The sequence below is a fragment of the Pteropus medius genome, unplaced genomic scaffold (assembly GCF_902729225.1).
Source record: "Pteropus medius unplaced genomic scaffold, Ma_sr-lr_union100, whole genome shotgun sequence".
Lineage (NCBI taxonomy): Eukaryota > Metazoa > Chordata > Mammalia > Chiroptera > Pteropodidae > Pteropus > Pteropus medius.
Genome location: NW_024349224.1, coordinates 1,915,277 through 1,932,928, shown reverse-complemented (window position 1 = coordinate 1,932,928; position 17,652 = coordinate 1,915,277). Strand labels below are relative to the sequence as shown.

At 40.9% G+C, this 17,652-nt stretch overlaps 1 protein-coding gene and 1 non-coding gene across 3 annotated transcripts in view; one reads left to right on the top strand and one right to left on the bottom strand.

The window, feature by feature from the left end:
- Positions 1–17,652, bottom strand: part of PHKB (phosphorylase kinase regulatory subunit beta) — a 112,025-nt gene that overhangs the window by 83,190 nt on the left and 11,183 nt on the right. For both annotated transcript variants that reach the window (XM_039880800.1, XM_039880801.1), the window contains 3 exons: positions 7,067–7,156; positions 6,073–6,211; positions 1,829–1,928 (listed from right to left, as the gene is read on the bottom strand). In XM_039880800.1, coding sequence (XP_039736734.1) covers positions 1,829–1,928; positions 6,073–6,211; positions 7,067–7,156 — 329 coding nt within the window. The remainder of the gene's footprint in view (positions 1–1,828; positions 1,929–6,072; positions 6,212–7,066; positions 7,157–17,652) is intronic.
- Positions 9,599–9,732, top strand: LOC120617433 (small nucleolar RNA SNORA13). The gene has a single exon (XR_005656914.1). It is a non-coding gene; the product is annotated as a small nucleolar RNA SNORA13 (small nucleolar RNA).

The window sequence follows — 17,652 nt, the reverse complement described above, 5'->3', positions numbered from 1 at the left end:
AGGGAGGGAGGGAGGGTGGGTGAGAAGACAGAGAAGATGAGCCTTAAGGACAAAGAATAAATGGACCACAAATAGGCTTCATTTAGTTTTAAGGAAAGGCCAAAAGACATCTATTTCACATTTTAAAACATGGTAACGTTGCCATGGACTCAGGAAGGAAATGGGGAGCACCAGTAAGAGGTGACGGCCCCGCAGGAGGCAGTGGGCTGGGCGCGCGGCTGGCTCAATGTCCCTGCGTCAGCGCCCCCCAGTCTCACGTGGATCACTATAACCGCCTCCATCCCCACACTGAAAGGTCTGGGCATCAAAAACGTTAGAACAGGAAAATGCTTTACAATCTGCAAACCCCTCCATCCTGTGGTATGCATTAAGACCTAATCCCAATGTGATCCGTACCTTCTTTCGACTCAAACTTATTTGAATGGTTTACCCGTGTACTTATATAAAAACACGATAATCCTTTATAATTAAGAAATTTAAGACAGTTAAGTTACATTCAAGCTGTATTCAAAAGAAAACATAACTGTGAAGACTGATTAGTAAGAATGAATAATATTTAGAAAGGGACATTAACAATTGGCTAAACTAGCCACAAAGTAAAAGCTTTATATTACAGCATGTCCTTCCTTCTGATAAACGATTCTAATTTAAGTCCATCAGCTTGTTTAACACACACATGAAATTCATGGCTCTCGCAGTGTTTCTTTGAGAGAAGAGCTGAATTCACAGGCATTAGGCATTCATGAAATGATAAATGTGAAATAAACACTAAGTTCCTCACGCTTTGGAAAATAATGTTCATCGTAATTACTTCAACATATATGACATATCAGTTTAATTTAAGTACGTCAATATGACATAGTACTTTATTTCAAGCATCAAAAAACCTTTATGATAATGATTTGCAAAGTCAAATCTCAGTACACAAATTACAGGTTTGTCACACATCTCTATTATCAGCCTGCGAAAAAATGTACTTTTCTGCAAAGTAACATTTTCTTGTTGCTGTATTTTGGTGGCAGAATATAAACGATTAATTTTCTAAGTTTTAACTTCAGATATAGGTCTTAAGAAGAAAATGTGCCACCACAGTCTTTGGATCCTTTTCAAGCATAAATGAAAACTTAATGTAATATTCACATGATAAAAACATACAAAATATTACATAATCAAAATTGCATGTCTAATTATTGATGCGAGTCTTTGTTAATGAATCATCAAACTGGGGTGGTCCAGGACACACATGACAGACACACTGATGGACATATGTGGACACATTATATTATGCCCTAGGGACGTAATATAATGTGTAGGGAAGGTGTAGGGAAGCAGGGAAATATCACATTATATTTGTATAGTGCTTTACAGTTTAATAAGTTTTGTTATATATATTATTTCTTTAATTTCCCCAATAACCCTATAAAGTTTGCTGTTTCCTGTCTATAATTCCTGCTCTTTACATGTAAATAAAGTATTATGTTTTTAAACTAAAGTTTACTTAAGCCAGAGCATTCGCATGTCCAAAAAGAATTTCGATAAGGATTTTGCTCAAATCTTTATCAAGCAAACACCAGATGCAAAATACACACAAACTGAAGCCAAAGTAACGATTCTCAGTCACCTCTCGCTCAGGTGTTTCTTCAATTTCAGGATTTCGGAAGTAAAAGCCCTAGGCTGGGAAGGCAGGGGCTGTCTTCATCTACCTCACTGCCCTAGGATGTGGCTGTCCCTTTTGAAGGGACATTCTTCCTCGGGAGATGCTAGCGCTATGGGGTTAGATTAATCCCTCAGAATGGCGCGAGAGCTGCAGTCTGCACGAGCGTTTTACCTTATCGGCCTGACGCATGTAGCAGTAGAGAACGCCTCTCATGCACTTCACGGCCGAGTGCTCCAGCTCGTGGGCCCGCCCCTTGTCATCGTCGATGCGCCTGGGTGACAGAGATAGCTCGTGAAAGAAATTGGAAAGGGATCCGGAAAGGAAGCAGAGCTTTGATAATTAAGTATTTAACTATCTGGCTAATCCCACGTTCTGGCGACATCTACGAATTCTGTAACAGTGAAACTCCATTTTCCCAGCAGATGTAGAAATGTTGCAATAAAAAAAAAAAATGAAAAAACTTGTGCAGATTTCTCCTTCTTTTAAGGAAGTAAGCCAACAGCTTTAAAAATAGCATACAATATTTTCTCCATCGACTTGGCTGAAATTTTAAAGGATATTTCTGTATTGGTAAAATCTACCGAAAGATTTTTGAAACTCACTGTTAAAGAGTAGAGACAAGTTTTAATATCAATCCCTTTAAGTTCTGCAATGGCCACTTGGATTCAAGGAAGCACGGATTAAGGCGCGGATGCCAGGGTGGGCACTTTGGTCACGGACGCCTGCCACTAAACACACATCCTGTATGACGCATGATGGATTCTGGCGTGACAGTTTATATTCTCAGGTCTTAGTTTAAAACCAGCTGACCACGGTTCATATCCCTTGCTTTTTACCAGCAAGAACAGTTCGAATCCATCTGTTAAACTAGGTTAAGATGTTCTTCCATCCTTAACTTCCCTTTGGTTATGGATCAGTGATCCTCAAGAGGTGGCTGGGAGTCACCCACTACTGAAAAATAAAAGTAGCTAATTCATTGTTTCACTAAATCCTAAACTAAAGTATCTGGCGATCATCCTCACTTGACAAAAAGCATCACCTACCTCCTTACAAAGTATGCAATAATGCCCTCCCCTTCCGACTGCGTCTCACACGCCACTACCGGGGAGAATGATGGTCACTGTAACGCGGTGCGGTGCATGTCAGTAAAACGTTAAGCTTTTGTCATCAGAACGCCATTCCTCCTTTCGCATGGTGGCGCTGCAGTAAAGGCAGCGTGATTTTGCTCCATGCTCGGTTTTCACCCGGACGTCAGACACGAGTGTTTTAATGGAGGCGGACTGCAGCATGGATGGTGACAGTGGACCAGACACTGACATGGGGAGCAAGCGGCACAGCTGAAGCGTAATGAGCTCAATGGAATGTTCTGTGTACAATTCCTACCGCATGTAAAAAATAACAATAATAATCAGGGAACATTTCAGGTTTTCTAAAACCGTCTTTAATATAATTCGCTGCCCCTCATTTCACTCAACAAGCATTAAACCAAGACTAATGTATTCTAGAATAATTCGGCCATGATAAAGAATTTTTCTATTTTGATGAAATTCTGTTTCCCCTTTTTTCTGCAAATAAAAGAGTAACCCTAATATTTCTCTTCTGACTGAGAAGGTAAAAGAGCCATTGCACTGGAGCAGAAATATTTAGGCCTCAGGATATATTTCCTGCCTTTCCTAAAACTTTAAAGCGAACCCAGTGATCCAAAATAATTCTTCTATTTTCTACTCGGAATTGACAATTCTTTTTTTTAAGTAAGCTCCATGGCTGCAAATTCAAATTTTAATATGATCTGAAGAATACTTTCAATTTTTAAAAATAAACGAAACAACTTTAAATTTAATTCTAGTCAATTTATTGATCACGAGCTCTGTGAAAGTATTGATCAGTTATTTCTACAATATGAGGTCTTTTTTATATCTAAACCAAAATTTCATACATAGAAATACATAACTAGTAAAGGAAGTAGACACATGAATCCTTCCATTGGTGTATTATTTCCATAGGCGAACGTCATGGAAAACATAATCAGAACAGTATTGGCAGGAACAGCCGTGTGACTTCACTGTTCACCAGCACTAACTAGGGCCGCCCATGAACTCAGCTCCTGAAACTGATGATGTATCTCGCTGGGAGGGAACGGAGGGCTCTCTCGCAGGAAGGCACCCTTTGTCCCCCTCGGCCAGGGCCACGAGGTACCACGTCCACGTTTGCCTTGTTTCAGTTTTTCCAATGTATACACATTTACTCAGTCTAAAAGTGCTCTTCCAAGTCTATACTCTTTTAAAAACTCACTACTCTTTTCAAATATAAAAATAAAGAAAATGAAGTTCCATTTAAATTTAAACCCTAATTTAGAGTCATGTGTTTTTTTCCAGAAGTCGTATTAGAAGCAAACAATGCAAAAACCCTAGATGATACTTTTTAATATGGCACAGAGAACAGGCTCGACTTTCTTTTAACAGATTTTGTAATACTGAACCATATAAATGAAATACTAGTATTTCTAAACTAAAATTCTATAATCATAATAGTTATAAGAATAAAATGTAAATATATTTAATAGTAATTATAACATATAATTACATAATTATATACTATGTACTAGTAAAATTTAAAATAACACACATTCAAAACTACAACTTTGAGTTCGATATTAGCTGTGGGTTTGTCACATATGGCTTTTATTATGCTCAGATATGTTCCTTCTACATCCACCCCGCTGAGAGTTTTTATCATAAAAGGATGTTGAATTTTGTGAAATGATTTTTCTGCATCTCCTGAGATGATCGTATGGATTTTTATTCTTTATTTTGTTAAAGTGATGTACCTGTCAGGTGTGTAAAGCCTGCTGGAAAAGGTCTCTGCTCTTGCACTTTTTTAAGAAATTTTCCTTCAGAAAAGTTTCAAATCTATAGAAAAGCTAAAATTTTATACCTACAAATACGTAAGTAGTAAAGAAACTAATAAACATTTTACTCTTCACATGGATTCGCCAGTTGCTAAAATCGGCTTGTACTCTCCGTAATTTATTTTCTGTACTATTCAAAAGTAAACTACAAACACCATTACCCCTACACACTAAACATCTAAAAACAAGCACATTCTCCTATATAATATCATTATCACACTGAAGGAATTTAATACCGATACTGTATTATCTATTTTATACTCTATTTCAAATTTATTCAATTATCCCAAAATATACTTTATAGCGTTTTTAATGCACGACCCTTGATTGGACTCAATGGATGCTCACGCGCTGTATCTAACTGTCATATTTCTTTAGTCTTCCTTAATCTCACCATCTTCGCACCTATTTTCTGATCTTCTGTGACAGCCGCATTTTTTAAGAGCGCAGGCAAGGTGACTTACAAAGAGCCACACCCTGGCTTTGTCTGGTTGCTTATTCGCAGGCAGATCCATTTAAAGGTTTTGGTAAGAAGTCAACATGCGTTATGTGCGATTACGACTGCAACGCATGGGGGCGCACGTAAGGCCCGTCTACCCCGGTACTGGCTTGACACTGGCTGAGGCGCCCCTGGTGCCCCCTGTACCCGAGACGCACAGTAGCCGACATTTAATGAAGCTCCACTGTGCTTACACAGAACATGCGAAGAAATGCTTGCAGTGACATTAGCGAACAAGAATGCTAAAGGCGGCTACTTCGTATTATCTCAGCATTTGATTTTCCTTTACAAATGCAACACGTCGACGATGAACCACCGAGAAATCACTATTATGTAGAAGACACAATCTGCACATCAGAAGTCCTTGCATATATCACCTTCAGAAAATTAAGGTTCAGAAGCCTAATCTTAGTAACGGTTGACATGTGTCGCTACTGACCGTGTGTCGGAACCCACGCCGGGCGCTCCCCATACAGAATCAAATGAAACTAAGGAGAAATTTTGTATTGTGAAAGGATTTTCTTTTTTTCCTTTACGTTATAACTGACTTGCAACCAGGTCTAACAAGCGATCCCCCAACGAAGTGCAGTGACAGACACTAAACGGGGGGCGGGGGCAAGTCCGGGACCCGGCTCTGTCGCTAGCTGCGTGTGCGACTTCCAGCGAATCTTTTAACTACTCTGGCCCAGTTTTATCATGCGCAACAGTCAGTCGCCGCCAGTTCCCTCTGTGACCGACACCGACCTGCTCAGGGAGACAGGGCGGTGCCCGCTGCCAGAGACTAATGCAGACTTACGGACCTACCGGTGAAGAATTCCGGCCGTAACACACTAACGGCCTCCCCTGAACCCTTAGGAGAACCGAAAGGTTGAGAGGCCAAGGAGGAGATAAGGGCCGGCACAGGCCACGCAGCGAGTCGGCGGCAGGGCGGGGCCTGGGTGGACCGAGACCCCGCCCCCCGCTGGCAGGGCGCCCCGCCCCAAGGCCCAGGCCCCGCCCCCCGGCTACCTGTACGCAAGGGCCAAGGCCCAGGCCGCCGCGGCACAGTACAGGCTGTCCTGGATCTTGGCCTTCGGGTCCCCTCCGCAGGTTTTCGTGGGAAAGAGGCCTGTGGTTGGACTCTGATACAGCAGCAGTGTCGACTTGACTGCAATTGGAGACAAGAAAAAGAACAGATAGCACCGCCACCCGTGTCCCGGGGCTTCCGCGGCCTCGGCCGCTTCTGACAGCTTTGCCGTTTCTAAACTTAGCTGCGGCATGAACCTGCTGAAGCCGTAGAAACAATTGCTCCTCACAGCATCCCTCAAGCCGTAACGGCTGCGAGGATAGTAAAAGGGGAGCATAAAAACACGCAGGGCGTTCTGACCACAGAATTCTGACCACAGTAAGCTGAATTAAGGTCTTACGTGAAGTTGAAACAAAAAAAAGTCCTTATCTTAGGGGAGATAAATACATCAAATTTTATGTTACTTGCCATACTATGCCAAGTTCACGGGACATAAAGCAAAGTGACAAAAGCAGGCAAATCCAACTTACGGCCCAATGAACAAAGGGAAGCCCCGTACACACGTATCTCAGAGTTGTTTACTCGCTCACATTAAAATGAAAAGTTGCCAGACTGATCTTGGTAAAAACAAAACGAAAAACAAAAAGCCGGAAACCTGATATTAGTAGCAGTAACCTGATGCCCTTCTGTATCTCAATGAGTTAGAAATGGATGTCAAAGGTTCAGGGCTGCAGGTGTGAGAGAGTGAGCAAGGAATATTTTGTTTTTATAAGTATTGAGCAAGAAACAGCCCGTAGTTCTCAGGACAGATATGACTTGTTGGATTCCCTTTACAGTCCCGGTTTCAACATGCAATTGTAACGTAAGCACTAGGCGCACCTACCACGAAATCCTAGTGAGAGAGAAACGCAGTCCCACAATGCACATAGCAGCACTAAGGCACAGTAAGTGGTGACCCCAGCCACCTAAGGACGTGCTTTCTCGGATTTTGCTTACCAATTTTGTAATAATGATCCAGTTTATTCCACAGAGTTTCATTATCGGGTCTCGGAAGATCGATGCTTTTAAGAGGTTCATAAACTGAGCCTAAAAAAAATGAAAACTCATCAAATTCAGTCACTTTACCAAATCAAGAAAACTTTTAAATAAATAAAGAAGCACTACTTAGCAATCTAATTTTCATTTTTATATGTGAACTGCCATATTTCACTACTGTTGCAGGAGAGAGAAATCACCCCCCAACAAGCATATAGAAAGGTCGTAACGTTAGGGCACACCCTTGCCCTCACCCCCGCAGGCAACCCGGCTAACTCTGTCTACTGGTCCCAACAGCTCGAACATCTCCAATACTCAAGTGCTAGTCGCCAGCTCAATAATTTCAGTTCCTTTTGAGAAATCTATATCTTCTAATGTGCCCTGAATTCCAAACTTTTATCTCCTATGTTCATGCTTCTTCAGGCAATTTTCTGCCCGACAATTATACCCCAAAAAGCTCAAGGAAAAGATAACATTGACAACCCAAAGTCATCCACTCCACAAATATTCAGTTTTCACACTGAAATTCTGAAGCCTCCGCTTTCTCCTAGGTAGATAATATTCTTTTGCCTTATTAGCTGGACTATAAGCAGAAACCCTTTCTACTTCTCAGCCATAAAAACTACTCCAAAGCGTTAGCAGAGCACACTGCTCAAAGGCTACACAGTACACAATAATCATGATAATTTGCCACAAAATGGCTATAGGGAAGTGGTTCACTTGACTAGTGCGCTTTCTCAATTGTCGAGTGAAAGGAAGACATCTGACCCTTCAGCCATCAGCCTAAGTACTGTCTGTCATTAAAAGCACTCAGAAATCATAAACTCAAGGTCACGATTAATCCCCTTCTGGGTTCAGGGACTGCATGTCACGTGGTCGCACAACAGAGCACAGGACTGAACCTGTAATTTACCTGGGTTGGGGGGATCGTGTTGGCATGCATTAAGAATCTGTCGCTAAAAGAAACTGAAGCATTTATGTTCATACAGTTGCTGAACGCTAGTTTAAAGCCAAGGTGCTGGCAATCTCTTTCTGTTCAGGCAGATCGTCAGCATGATGAAGCAAGGAACGGCCCTACACATTCAGGCAGCACTCGATCACCTTCTGTTAGAGATGATTTGTGGATAAAAATAGGTGATACGAAATACTCAGCTCTCAGTGAGGAGATGTTCTAAAAAGGAGTCTTCGCGACGACATCAGAATGGCCCTATAATGAAGACTGGGGAGAGTCTGTCACTGCTCGTTTGATAAAAATGGGACCGTGAAATGCACCCATGCTTACATCCAGCTCCTGTCACTCAGTGGCACTCACAGAAACCACTGCAGGCGACGGCCCTGTGCCACGGCTGCCTATGTTCCAGGGCGCTGGTGCACGGCGACTTACTCAGCTATTCCCCTACCAGTGGGTACCCAATTCGTTCCTATTCTTCCCATCATAAACAATGCTGCAAAACCTCCTTATATATGGATATAGCCACTAATACACCAGAGACAGCCAGTACTGGCTGGGGAGAGTCAACCGTTAAATTTTCAGAAATTTGGGTGGGGAGCTGGTTATAAAGCACAACCAAAACTAAAATTAAATTATATAAACTTACAACTAAATAATTATTAAAAAGAAAGGTAATATTCAAAATAATACTTTCTAATTTATTTTACCACATTATACTGTCATATATGCTCTTTAATTTGTTTCCACTTATGTATCTGCACCCTGGAAATAGCATATTCCTGAACGTTACAACACACCTCTTCCCAACTCTGCATTCGGTGGCGTCACGCAGAATTGAGCGGTCGCAACTCAAACCATACAGTCTGCAACGTCTACAATGTTTGCTATCAGCCCCTCATAGAACAAGGGTGCCCATCTCTCATCTAGATTCCCAGGAGTCGTACTGAATTAAATGACAAAACGTACTTTTTACGAGATAATGACAAATTGCATTTTCAAAAAAGACTAAAAAGAACCCCCCATTCCTACCAGAAATGCAAGTGCTCCATTCTTTTAAAAGTTTTTCCAATCCGATGGGAGTGAAGTTGTATCTGACTTTCACTTGATTTTCGTTTCGCATACTGTCAGTGAGCCTGAGAATCTTGTCCACCCGGCCATTTCGATTTGCAGTTCTGCGAGCTGCCTATATGCCCTGTTGCCATTTGCTATTGCTTTGTTAGTGTTTTTGTCATCGATTTCTAAGAGCTTTTTGCATATTTTATTTATTATTTAACATTTCCATTTCAAATATTGTCCCCTGAGCTTTCATTAGTATATCAATGTTACAGCATAAAAAATTTTAATAGTCGAATATATCTATCTTCCCTTACTTGGTTCTAATTTTCCTTTTCGCTTACAAAGGTTTTGACAATTCCTAGGCTACATATATGGCCACCTCAATTTTCTGCTGTTTTTTATTACATAAAAAAATTAAGTTTCCCATTTAGGTATTTGATCCACTGGGAATTTGTATCCTAAACTGTTTTAAAGTAAGTAGTTAATTCTTTCGTGTTGCCTATTCACTTTTGGAAACTAGTGAATGTGGTGTCAAAAAAGGCATAAACTGAACACTCTGCAGCCTTTTCCTGCCCTCGAATTTGATATCTTTGGTGTAGGATCTGCGTAAGTAACAGTTTTAAAAAATAATAAAAATTAAAAAAAATAAAAAGATCAAATTGGTCTAATTTTTTTTTAGGTTACAAAATACTGAACAGAAATATCCATTTGTCCTAAATTATATGCATGGACCATCCCAAGTTATGGGATTCAAATAGACCATTTCCTCTTGAAATAATTACAACTTGATTTTCAACAGCTATTATTAAAACTCTAGTATCTAACAATGTAGCATTTGGCCTACATATAGTTTCTCAGATATAGCGATCTTATGCAAGATTTCAAACCTATCATGGACATACGATGCCTAAGAATAGCTGAAATAGTAGTCAGCTTTATGTGGCTGCATTAAGGCCCCTAAAATTCCCCACAGCCTAGGGCAGCATATATTGATTTGTAAAGAAGTATTTTACGGAGCACTCAATACTGGATATTGACACAAAGCTGAAACATAAACCACACACTTTCGTTTTTCTATGGTCTGGGGTTCCACAGAAAAGAGATAAAATCTGTGAAAGCAGACTCTTAGCTCAAGGGAAGAATCAGTCAGTAGCTCCCATCAGCATTTTGTAATTGACTCTTTACCATTAGGAACTGAGCAAGTTGAAGTTCACCAAGTCCGATGACTGTAAATTTAGGATCTTCTCCTGCCTCAGTTAATGGTGAGCAGCTAGTTTTATAGCTGTAGGACGTGTTAAGGGTTGTGATTTTTCAGCCAGGAAAAAATCTGCGAAAGCCTAAGGAGTACAGCTTTGAAGACTGTGAAGTGCAGAGGCTAATAAACCAGTAAGAAAGTACAAAGCAGCAGTGAATCACCAAAATCCCTGAGCTGACATGTTCAAACACGGTAATCGAGAACTAAGCAGACTCGGAAGACCTTGCAGAGAGGGTAGGACAGATCCCAGGTCTCCTGAGATTTGCAGACCCCTTGCACCTTGCACGTACTCACAGGTGCATGCAGGGAAGGGAAGAAGGGCAGGAAGCGTGCGGGCCAGGTAGGCACAGGGGAGCGCAGGGACAGCCCTGTGTGCCAACACACAGAATGTATGCAAACCACGTCTGTGGCTTATCAGTAAGTGATTATAACATTCATTTTTGAGCTGCTACGGTAGCAAGGGGTCCCAGAGTAATCTGTATGTTCATCCTACGTGTCATCTATACAGGATACATTTTCAAGCAACTTTGAAATGTAAATTACGTCATTAACTTCAGATGACAATTTCTTCATCTTACAATTCCCTTTTACTTCTCCACTGGTTACAAGCTAGAAGGAAGGACATTGCTATAGACCCTTCTATTCCAACACTTTCTCAACCCTGTGTCCCTAACGCTGGTACTGGGTGGGAGGTTCTCGGCAGAAATCTCCTGAATGAAACTTGGTGGTCCGCGTGCTTGGGGCAGGAGGGGCTCTTCTTAAATCGCCACAAGCGTAGCTACCTGTCCCACCTTCTGCATTCCTATGCTTAGTAAATACCTTAATGACAGTTTGTGCTTATCACAATACATTTTGTTTTCACTGTGTGATTAATGTGCTATACTCGACTAGAAGCTGATCAATAACAGAGACCATATCTCGTGCACAGTCGATGGCAGTAAATGTTTGGTAGGAAGGAAGGAAGAGGAAAGAAGCTGATAAAAACATGTTTCTGGAATCTTTTGGTGATCGGTTTACAACTTTATCTTCACAGGCTACCGTACCTCCTGCTACAGCCCCATCTGTGTCACCTGATTTAATGATCGAGTCCCACCTCTTCAGAGTTCCGTGATTTGACAAGTTGCAAAACTGATCTTACTAACTTCCTAACGAGTACCTGTTAATTTTTATAGCTGAGAGACGCGCCTGCACTCAACGTGACTCGGCACTTTGAGCGCCTTCAAGGTGACCAAAATCTCCTCGCAAAACAAAGAAACAGACTTAAACCATAGTTTTCCTCACTGTTCATCCATGCGCAAACATTTAAAACATCAAGGAATCAATGTGCCCCAGTACTGGAGCAAATAAACTACTTCACCTCCAGTCAATGACATACCTCGAAGCAAAGGAATGAGGTAGATCTATCTGTAATATCCAAAAAGACCAAGAAAATACAGGGTGAAGAAGGAGTCACAGAACGAGGCGTGCAGCATGAGACCACGCATCCCAAACGAAGCGAAAATAACCGGACGTGTGTGATTTTACAAATGCATACGCATATGTAAACTAAATATTTTCAGCCTGAAAGGATACACGCCGAACTTCTAAAAATGAATCCTGCGGAGGAGCCAGCAGTGGTTTTCACTCGACATAATTCTGACTATCCAACTATCACATGGGAAGAAGGTATTCGTGTACTGCTTGTATAATTGTTCTATATGAGAAAGGGAAATTCTGAATGCCTACTCCTGTGCATTGTACCAGACACCTTATACTCTTTGTCCCCTTTCCTCATCCTGACAAAGTTATGAGGTTGGCATTAAATCGAGGCACAAAGAAGTCATTACACGGCGGTCTGAATTTGAACATGGGGCTGTGTGAAGACACTGCACGCGTGGCTCCTTGCTCCATACCACGAAACCCCATGAAACTGTTCAGCTGAGAAGGGTTAAGAGCTCTTAACCCTTAAGTTCATTTTCTGCCTTAAACAAAAGACTGCTCCAGAATTACACATACACGTGTATATATACGCATAGACTTTCACTTACTTAACCTCAATTTATTATCACGGTTCATCCAAACCCTCAACTTTTTAAGCTTATAGGTTTCCCCAGGACAAGTGAGTAAGAAACATAACTTAAATGTAAGCTATGAAACAGCAAATATGAAATAACACAACTTTATAAAAGTGAAGTAAACTTTGCCTATTCGACTTATCCAAACATGGCGTGAAAAGGCCATTCCACTGTTCCCATTCTGTGTCTAATAAAAAGGTGTTGAGTTCCTCCAGTGACCTTTACAGAAGGAGCATGGCCTATAAAATCTAGTTAAGAATATTAAGTCTGGTTGATGTTTCATGTGTTGACCTTATGAATACCAATCATTCAATTAGCTATTTAATTTTCCTTTCTTAGAGTCTAGTAGAGTAACTTGTCATTAATATACCATGAATTTCTATGATTTCTGTGAGGTCAAAGCGGTATTCAAACAATTTTAATCTTTCTAAAAAGTTTTTGGAACTCTTGACAAAAAAAAATGCATTCGGAAGTGACACAAGTCATTAAATTTTCTCAACAGAGCAGATTTGTTTCTTTCACTGTTATGACCCCAATGCCAACAGTGTCTGGCACACACTGAGCACTCAATAAATATTTATTGAACAAATGGAATTAATATCCTCTGATATCTAAGATCGGCCAAAAGTTACTTGCAATCGGCTGCAATGAATAAGGTGATTCATCAGGACAGATGAAGTCAGACAGACTCACTCGGCCATGACCTAAGCTGGGACCAGAAAGTAACTCTGCTTGTTCTATTCTTCTATTTTATTCTCTTCTGTTCTGTTCTTCTATTGCTCATAAAGGAAGACTTGAATGAAATCATAAAAGGATATGATTAAAAAATGATTTGATTACTAGAATAAATGTACCTAGCCTTACAAGGGGTCACTTTATAAAGGATAATACTAATCTGAACATATTTCTCAAGAGAAACCAGAGTCATTATTTCATACTTACACTATGAGTGAAATTTTTATATTCCAAACTTCTAAGATTTAAATGATAGAGTCTTAGTTCAATATTAATTGAATTACATGGAGCGGAAAAACAACTCAACTATTGACAAGTCCTGATCTTTACAAGAGATATTTAATTTTATGATATCTCCTGATACTATAGCCATAAAAACATGTGACATTAGTCTTTTGCGGTGTTATATGTTATTCTACATAAATCCTACAGAATAATACTTTCAGGCCATTTGGCATTTTGAAAAATGGAACCAAACCATTTCCATTTATCATTTACACTCTGATGAAGCCTGGTCTGTAGTTCTTGTCTTGGCAACGTTCAGCAATGCATTTAATATGAGCGTTATTAGTACTAATTAAAAATTGCCCAGATAACACTTCATCCAGCAGGCGTAAATAAAGCCTTGAATGTTAATTGAAAAAAAAAAAAAATCACAATAAACTATGAGTTGGTAAAAAGTAAGCTGACTGTAGGAATAAAAATATTCCCAACCAGAATAAAATCAGCAATACTTCTGGAAGACAGTGTAGACTCTGTACGTGGTGGACGCTGGCTAACTTTCTTCCCATCGAAGTGCAGTGAAGCATAACTCGCTGCCTGGGAAAAACAGGGCAGAGATGACTCCATCGCCCTCTGCTCCGCACCCTCGCATTTCGGTGTTCGGCTCCAAGGCCGTCCCCAGGTTCTGCGTCGCTGAACTGCCTTCTCTAAAGACCCACTCACAGTAAAATCATTAACTGACCAAACCCGTATGGAATCCAAGTCGTATATTTCACAAGCCAACTTTCGCTTTTTGGCGAATAAGGTTAAACTCAAGGTCAATCCAATAAAAGACCACCCTCCCTGCTCTCTGCCGCCTCCGGTGGCTCCCAGAGCGCGGAGATATCCCGGATGGGGAGGCTGTCTTAACGCCTAGGGGACCAGGGCAAGAACGTGAATTTTGCAAACACACATATCTATGCTACAAGCTACAGTCACAGCCACACGACCTCGCAGCTGTCAGGGCTGGAGGCTGCGGCCCTCTCTGTGAAGTGCAGGAAATTACACAACCTCACAGGGTTGTCATGAGACTTTAATGACAGATTAAGTAAAGCAGCTAGCACGGTGTGTATTAAATACTGACTGCCCTTCCCACTCTTGGACTTTTGAATCTCTGCCAGTACTTAGCATAAGACTGGGCATGGAAATCAAAGAGGTCTTGATTCATTGGTTTTGCTGGGTTAACATCAGAATCCTCCTGATCAGTCCAAGGATGGATGTCCCACGCAGTGATTTTAAATCAGCGATTTAAATAATCGGTAATTTTAAAGAAACATAAAAAGTTAATTAAGTGGAATTTGGGCCGTAGATGTGACAGTAAAGTACACTTGGGCTGTTATAAGTGGTTTAGCACTTGTGCAGGAGTCACAGAAAACCAAAACGACCATCTTTTCTGACTGCGCCAGAGGAAGGAGCATCATTTAGGACGGAAGAGGGAGAAAAGCCCCACTAAAATACGGACCACCTGTGCCACGGAAGAGGTCTTCGATACAATTTTTATAACTCAAATCAACTATTTCTGAAGCATGACCATTCAGAGCTAAACTTAAGTTCACTAAGAAGTCACCTACAACCTCCAAGTCTAATCAGGGCCAACTGTCGGGCATCCCAGAAAATCATTCTGTCTCTCTGAAAACAAAGTAAACTCAAGGTCCCGGGAAGCAGAATCGAATCTTCCATTAACTGTAGGATGAGGGTTCGGCTGCCACGCCCATGCTACAGTAAAGAAATTAAAATGTAAATTCACCTACTTTCTAAAACAGACATTTAAAATTATACAACTGGAATATTATAATAGGCACGCTTTAGGTTCCAAGTGTATTCATCAAGCAATACACTATTCAAACTACTTTGGCTTAAAATATTTCATGTCTATTCTAAGTGTAGCTTACTTTACCATATTTTTTATGGACTATTAGTTTTTTATGTAATACAAAGCTGGAAAAATGTAACTGGGTGAACACGAAGATGATTAAAATGCTGCTGTACTTTAATTTGCATTATAATTTAGTTATAAGGATTTTATTGTAGCAAAATATTGAAACGAAAACTGGAGTCATGACCATCGATACTTAGAGTATTCAGCTTATACTACTACAAATAAAACTCAACTACTACTGTAACATGAAACCATAATGGAAATCAACCTTGAACTTGATAGTTTTTTTGTAGTTAATTTGAAGACGGCTTGCTGTTTCCTTTCCTTTTCAAACAAAATTACATTCTATTACTTGAAGCACCTACCCTCATTTTTATGGTCATTACATGACGGTAGAATCTTGTCTTACAAAAATGCCTCGGAAAAAAGACTTCTAAAGGCAGTGTTTACATCAGGGGCCTCCGCAGAGACCTTCGAGCAATCGGCACTTCCGTTTCTCAAAGAAATACTCCTGGAAAATAAGCTGGACTGGGGGAAAACCAGCTTAACTGCTAGTGCTGACAGATTATGCCTCTCACTCCATTCAACTGACTCAACAGATACCTAAAAATGGAGGCAGCCACCACTCATTTCAGGATGCCCACTGAAATGAGACCAGATGATCCTCTGGACACAGAAAGAGGTACCAAATGCCAGTACGGAAGTCATGCATGCTAAAGAGACTAGAAGGAAATGTGATTGATACCCAGTCATTCCCAATGTCGCTACTTTTGACTCACATTATTAATGCACAGCGATGGCCTCAACATGGAAGCCCTGAATTGACAACCAAATACATGGGCTCGGCCGAGTCAAAGGATCTGGAGCAAGTAAATCCAGGCCAGAAGTCAACGCCTAAAGCAGATAAGCAAGCAGGTGGGGTCAGAGAGCCACACAGGATCTGCGGGGCAGTGCCTAAGGAAACGAAGTATTTATGAGGACATATTTATCCAAAGACCAAGTTAAAGGCCGGGAACATGAGGATGCTCAAATCAGAGCCTGAGATCTAGAGTCTAAAGGACAAGACGGAGAAGAGACGAGGACGCTACAGAGGACTGATACTCAGCCAGATGCTGCCACAGACAGACTTCTCCTCAAAGAGCAGCCCATCCACGGACCCCTGGCCTGGCCCGGACCTACTGGATCAGCACGGAATTTTAAGGAGATCCAAGGCTCTAGAGACTAGTGACTCCATCTCATAAAAACCAGAGGGATGGGGGTGAGGGAGGGAAGCAGAGGGGCTCAAGATCAAAGAGCAGCTTTGTCATCTTAGGAAAGTCCAGCTCAACAGTTCCTGGAAGGTACTACGACAAACCAACCAAAAGCTTAGCAACAAGATTAACCCCTCGCTCACTGAGACTTGCTTCACGACCAATCCAAAGCTATCAGGCCACCAACGCTGCCCAGTCCCAGCTGGGTCCCCATCTTGTAAGATCTGCCTTAAAATCCCTCAACCTAGGTCTCAAAACCCTAAAAATATTCTCCCCTGAACCCTGACCGTCAGTGGTCAAGAGTCGGAATATTTTGAAGGAGAAAGTGTCTGGCTAAGCCCCTTAGTTTACGGAAGACACATGACCTCCTGACTCCCTCTTCGGGGATCTGATTTTTTTTTTTAATTTACATTTATTATTTTAGCCTCTATGTCCCGAAGGACACTGCTTAATCCTAATATCACTTACCAGTACACACAGAACACCACTCTTTGTAGGCGCTGTCAACATGCAACATGCCACACTGACCATAAACATGTAAAGCCACTTTTAGCCAGAGATAAAAAAGGTAAAGAATAATATAATAATCATCTCATTATTACCAGCATATAATAAAAACAGCTAACGCTATTTGAGCATTTCTCATGTGCAAAGTACTTTGTTGAGAGCTTTATATCATGATCTCATTTAATCCTCATAACCCTATTATATAGGCACTATTATTCTTCTCATGTTACAGATTACAACTGAAGTTAAATGACATCCAAGGTCATACTGCTAGCAAGTAGAAGAGCTAGGACTTAACAACGAAGTCTGTTTTGGGGTTTTCTTTTGTTTATATGAGTATATATAGCTATTCTTTCAGGTCTTCTCTTGAAAATTTCATTACTTATATGAAAATAATAGTGATTCACAGCAATATATGCTTCCAAGGTAACGTTTAAATCAGAAATACTGCACTAACGATTCTTCCCGAGATACAAAGCTATTTTGCAAGCAGTTCCAGTAGTGCTCACTGTACTGTCCGTATCAGCCATGAGAACGAGAGGCTTCCACCATCGTGCTCGGGAGAATAGCGCTCTCGCCTAAGTTACAGATGTGGTAA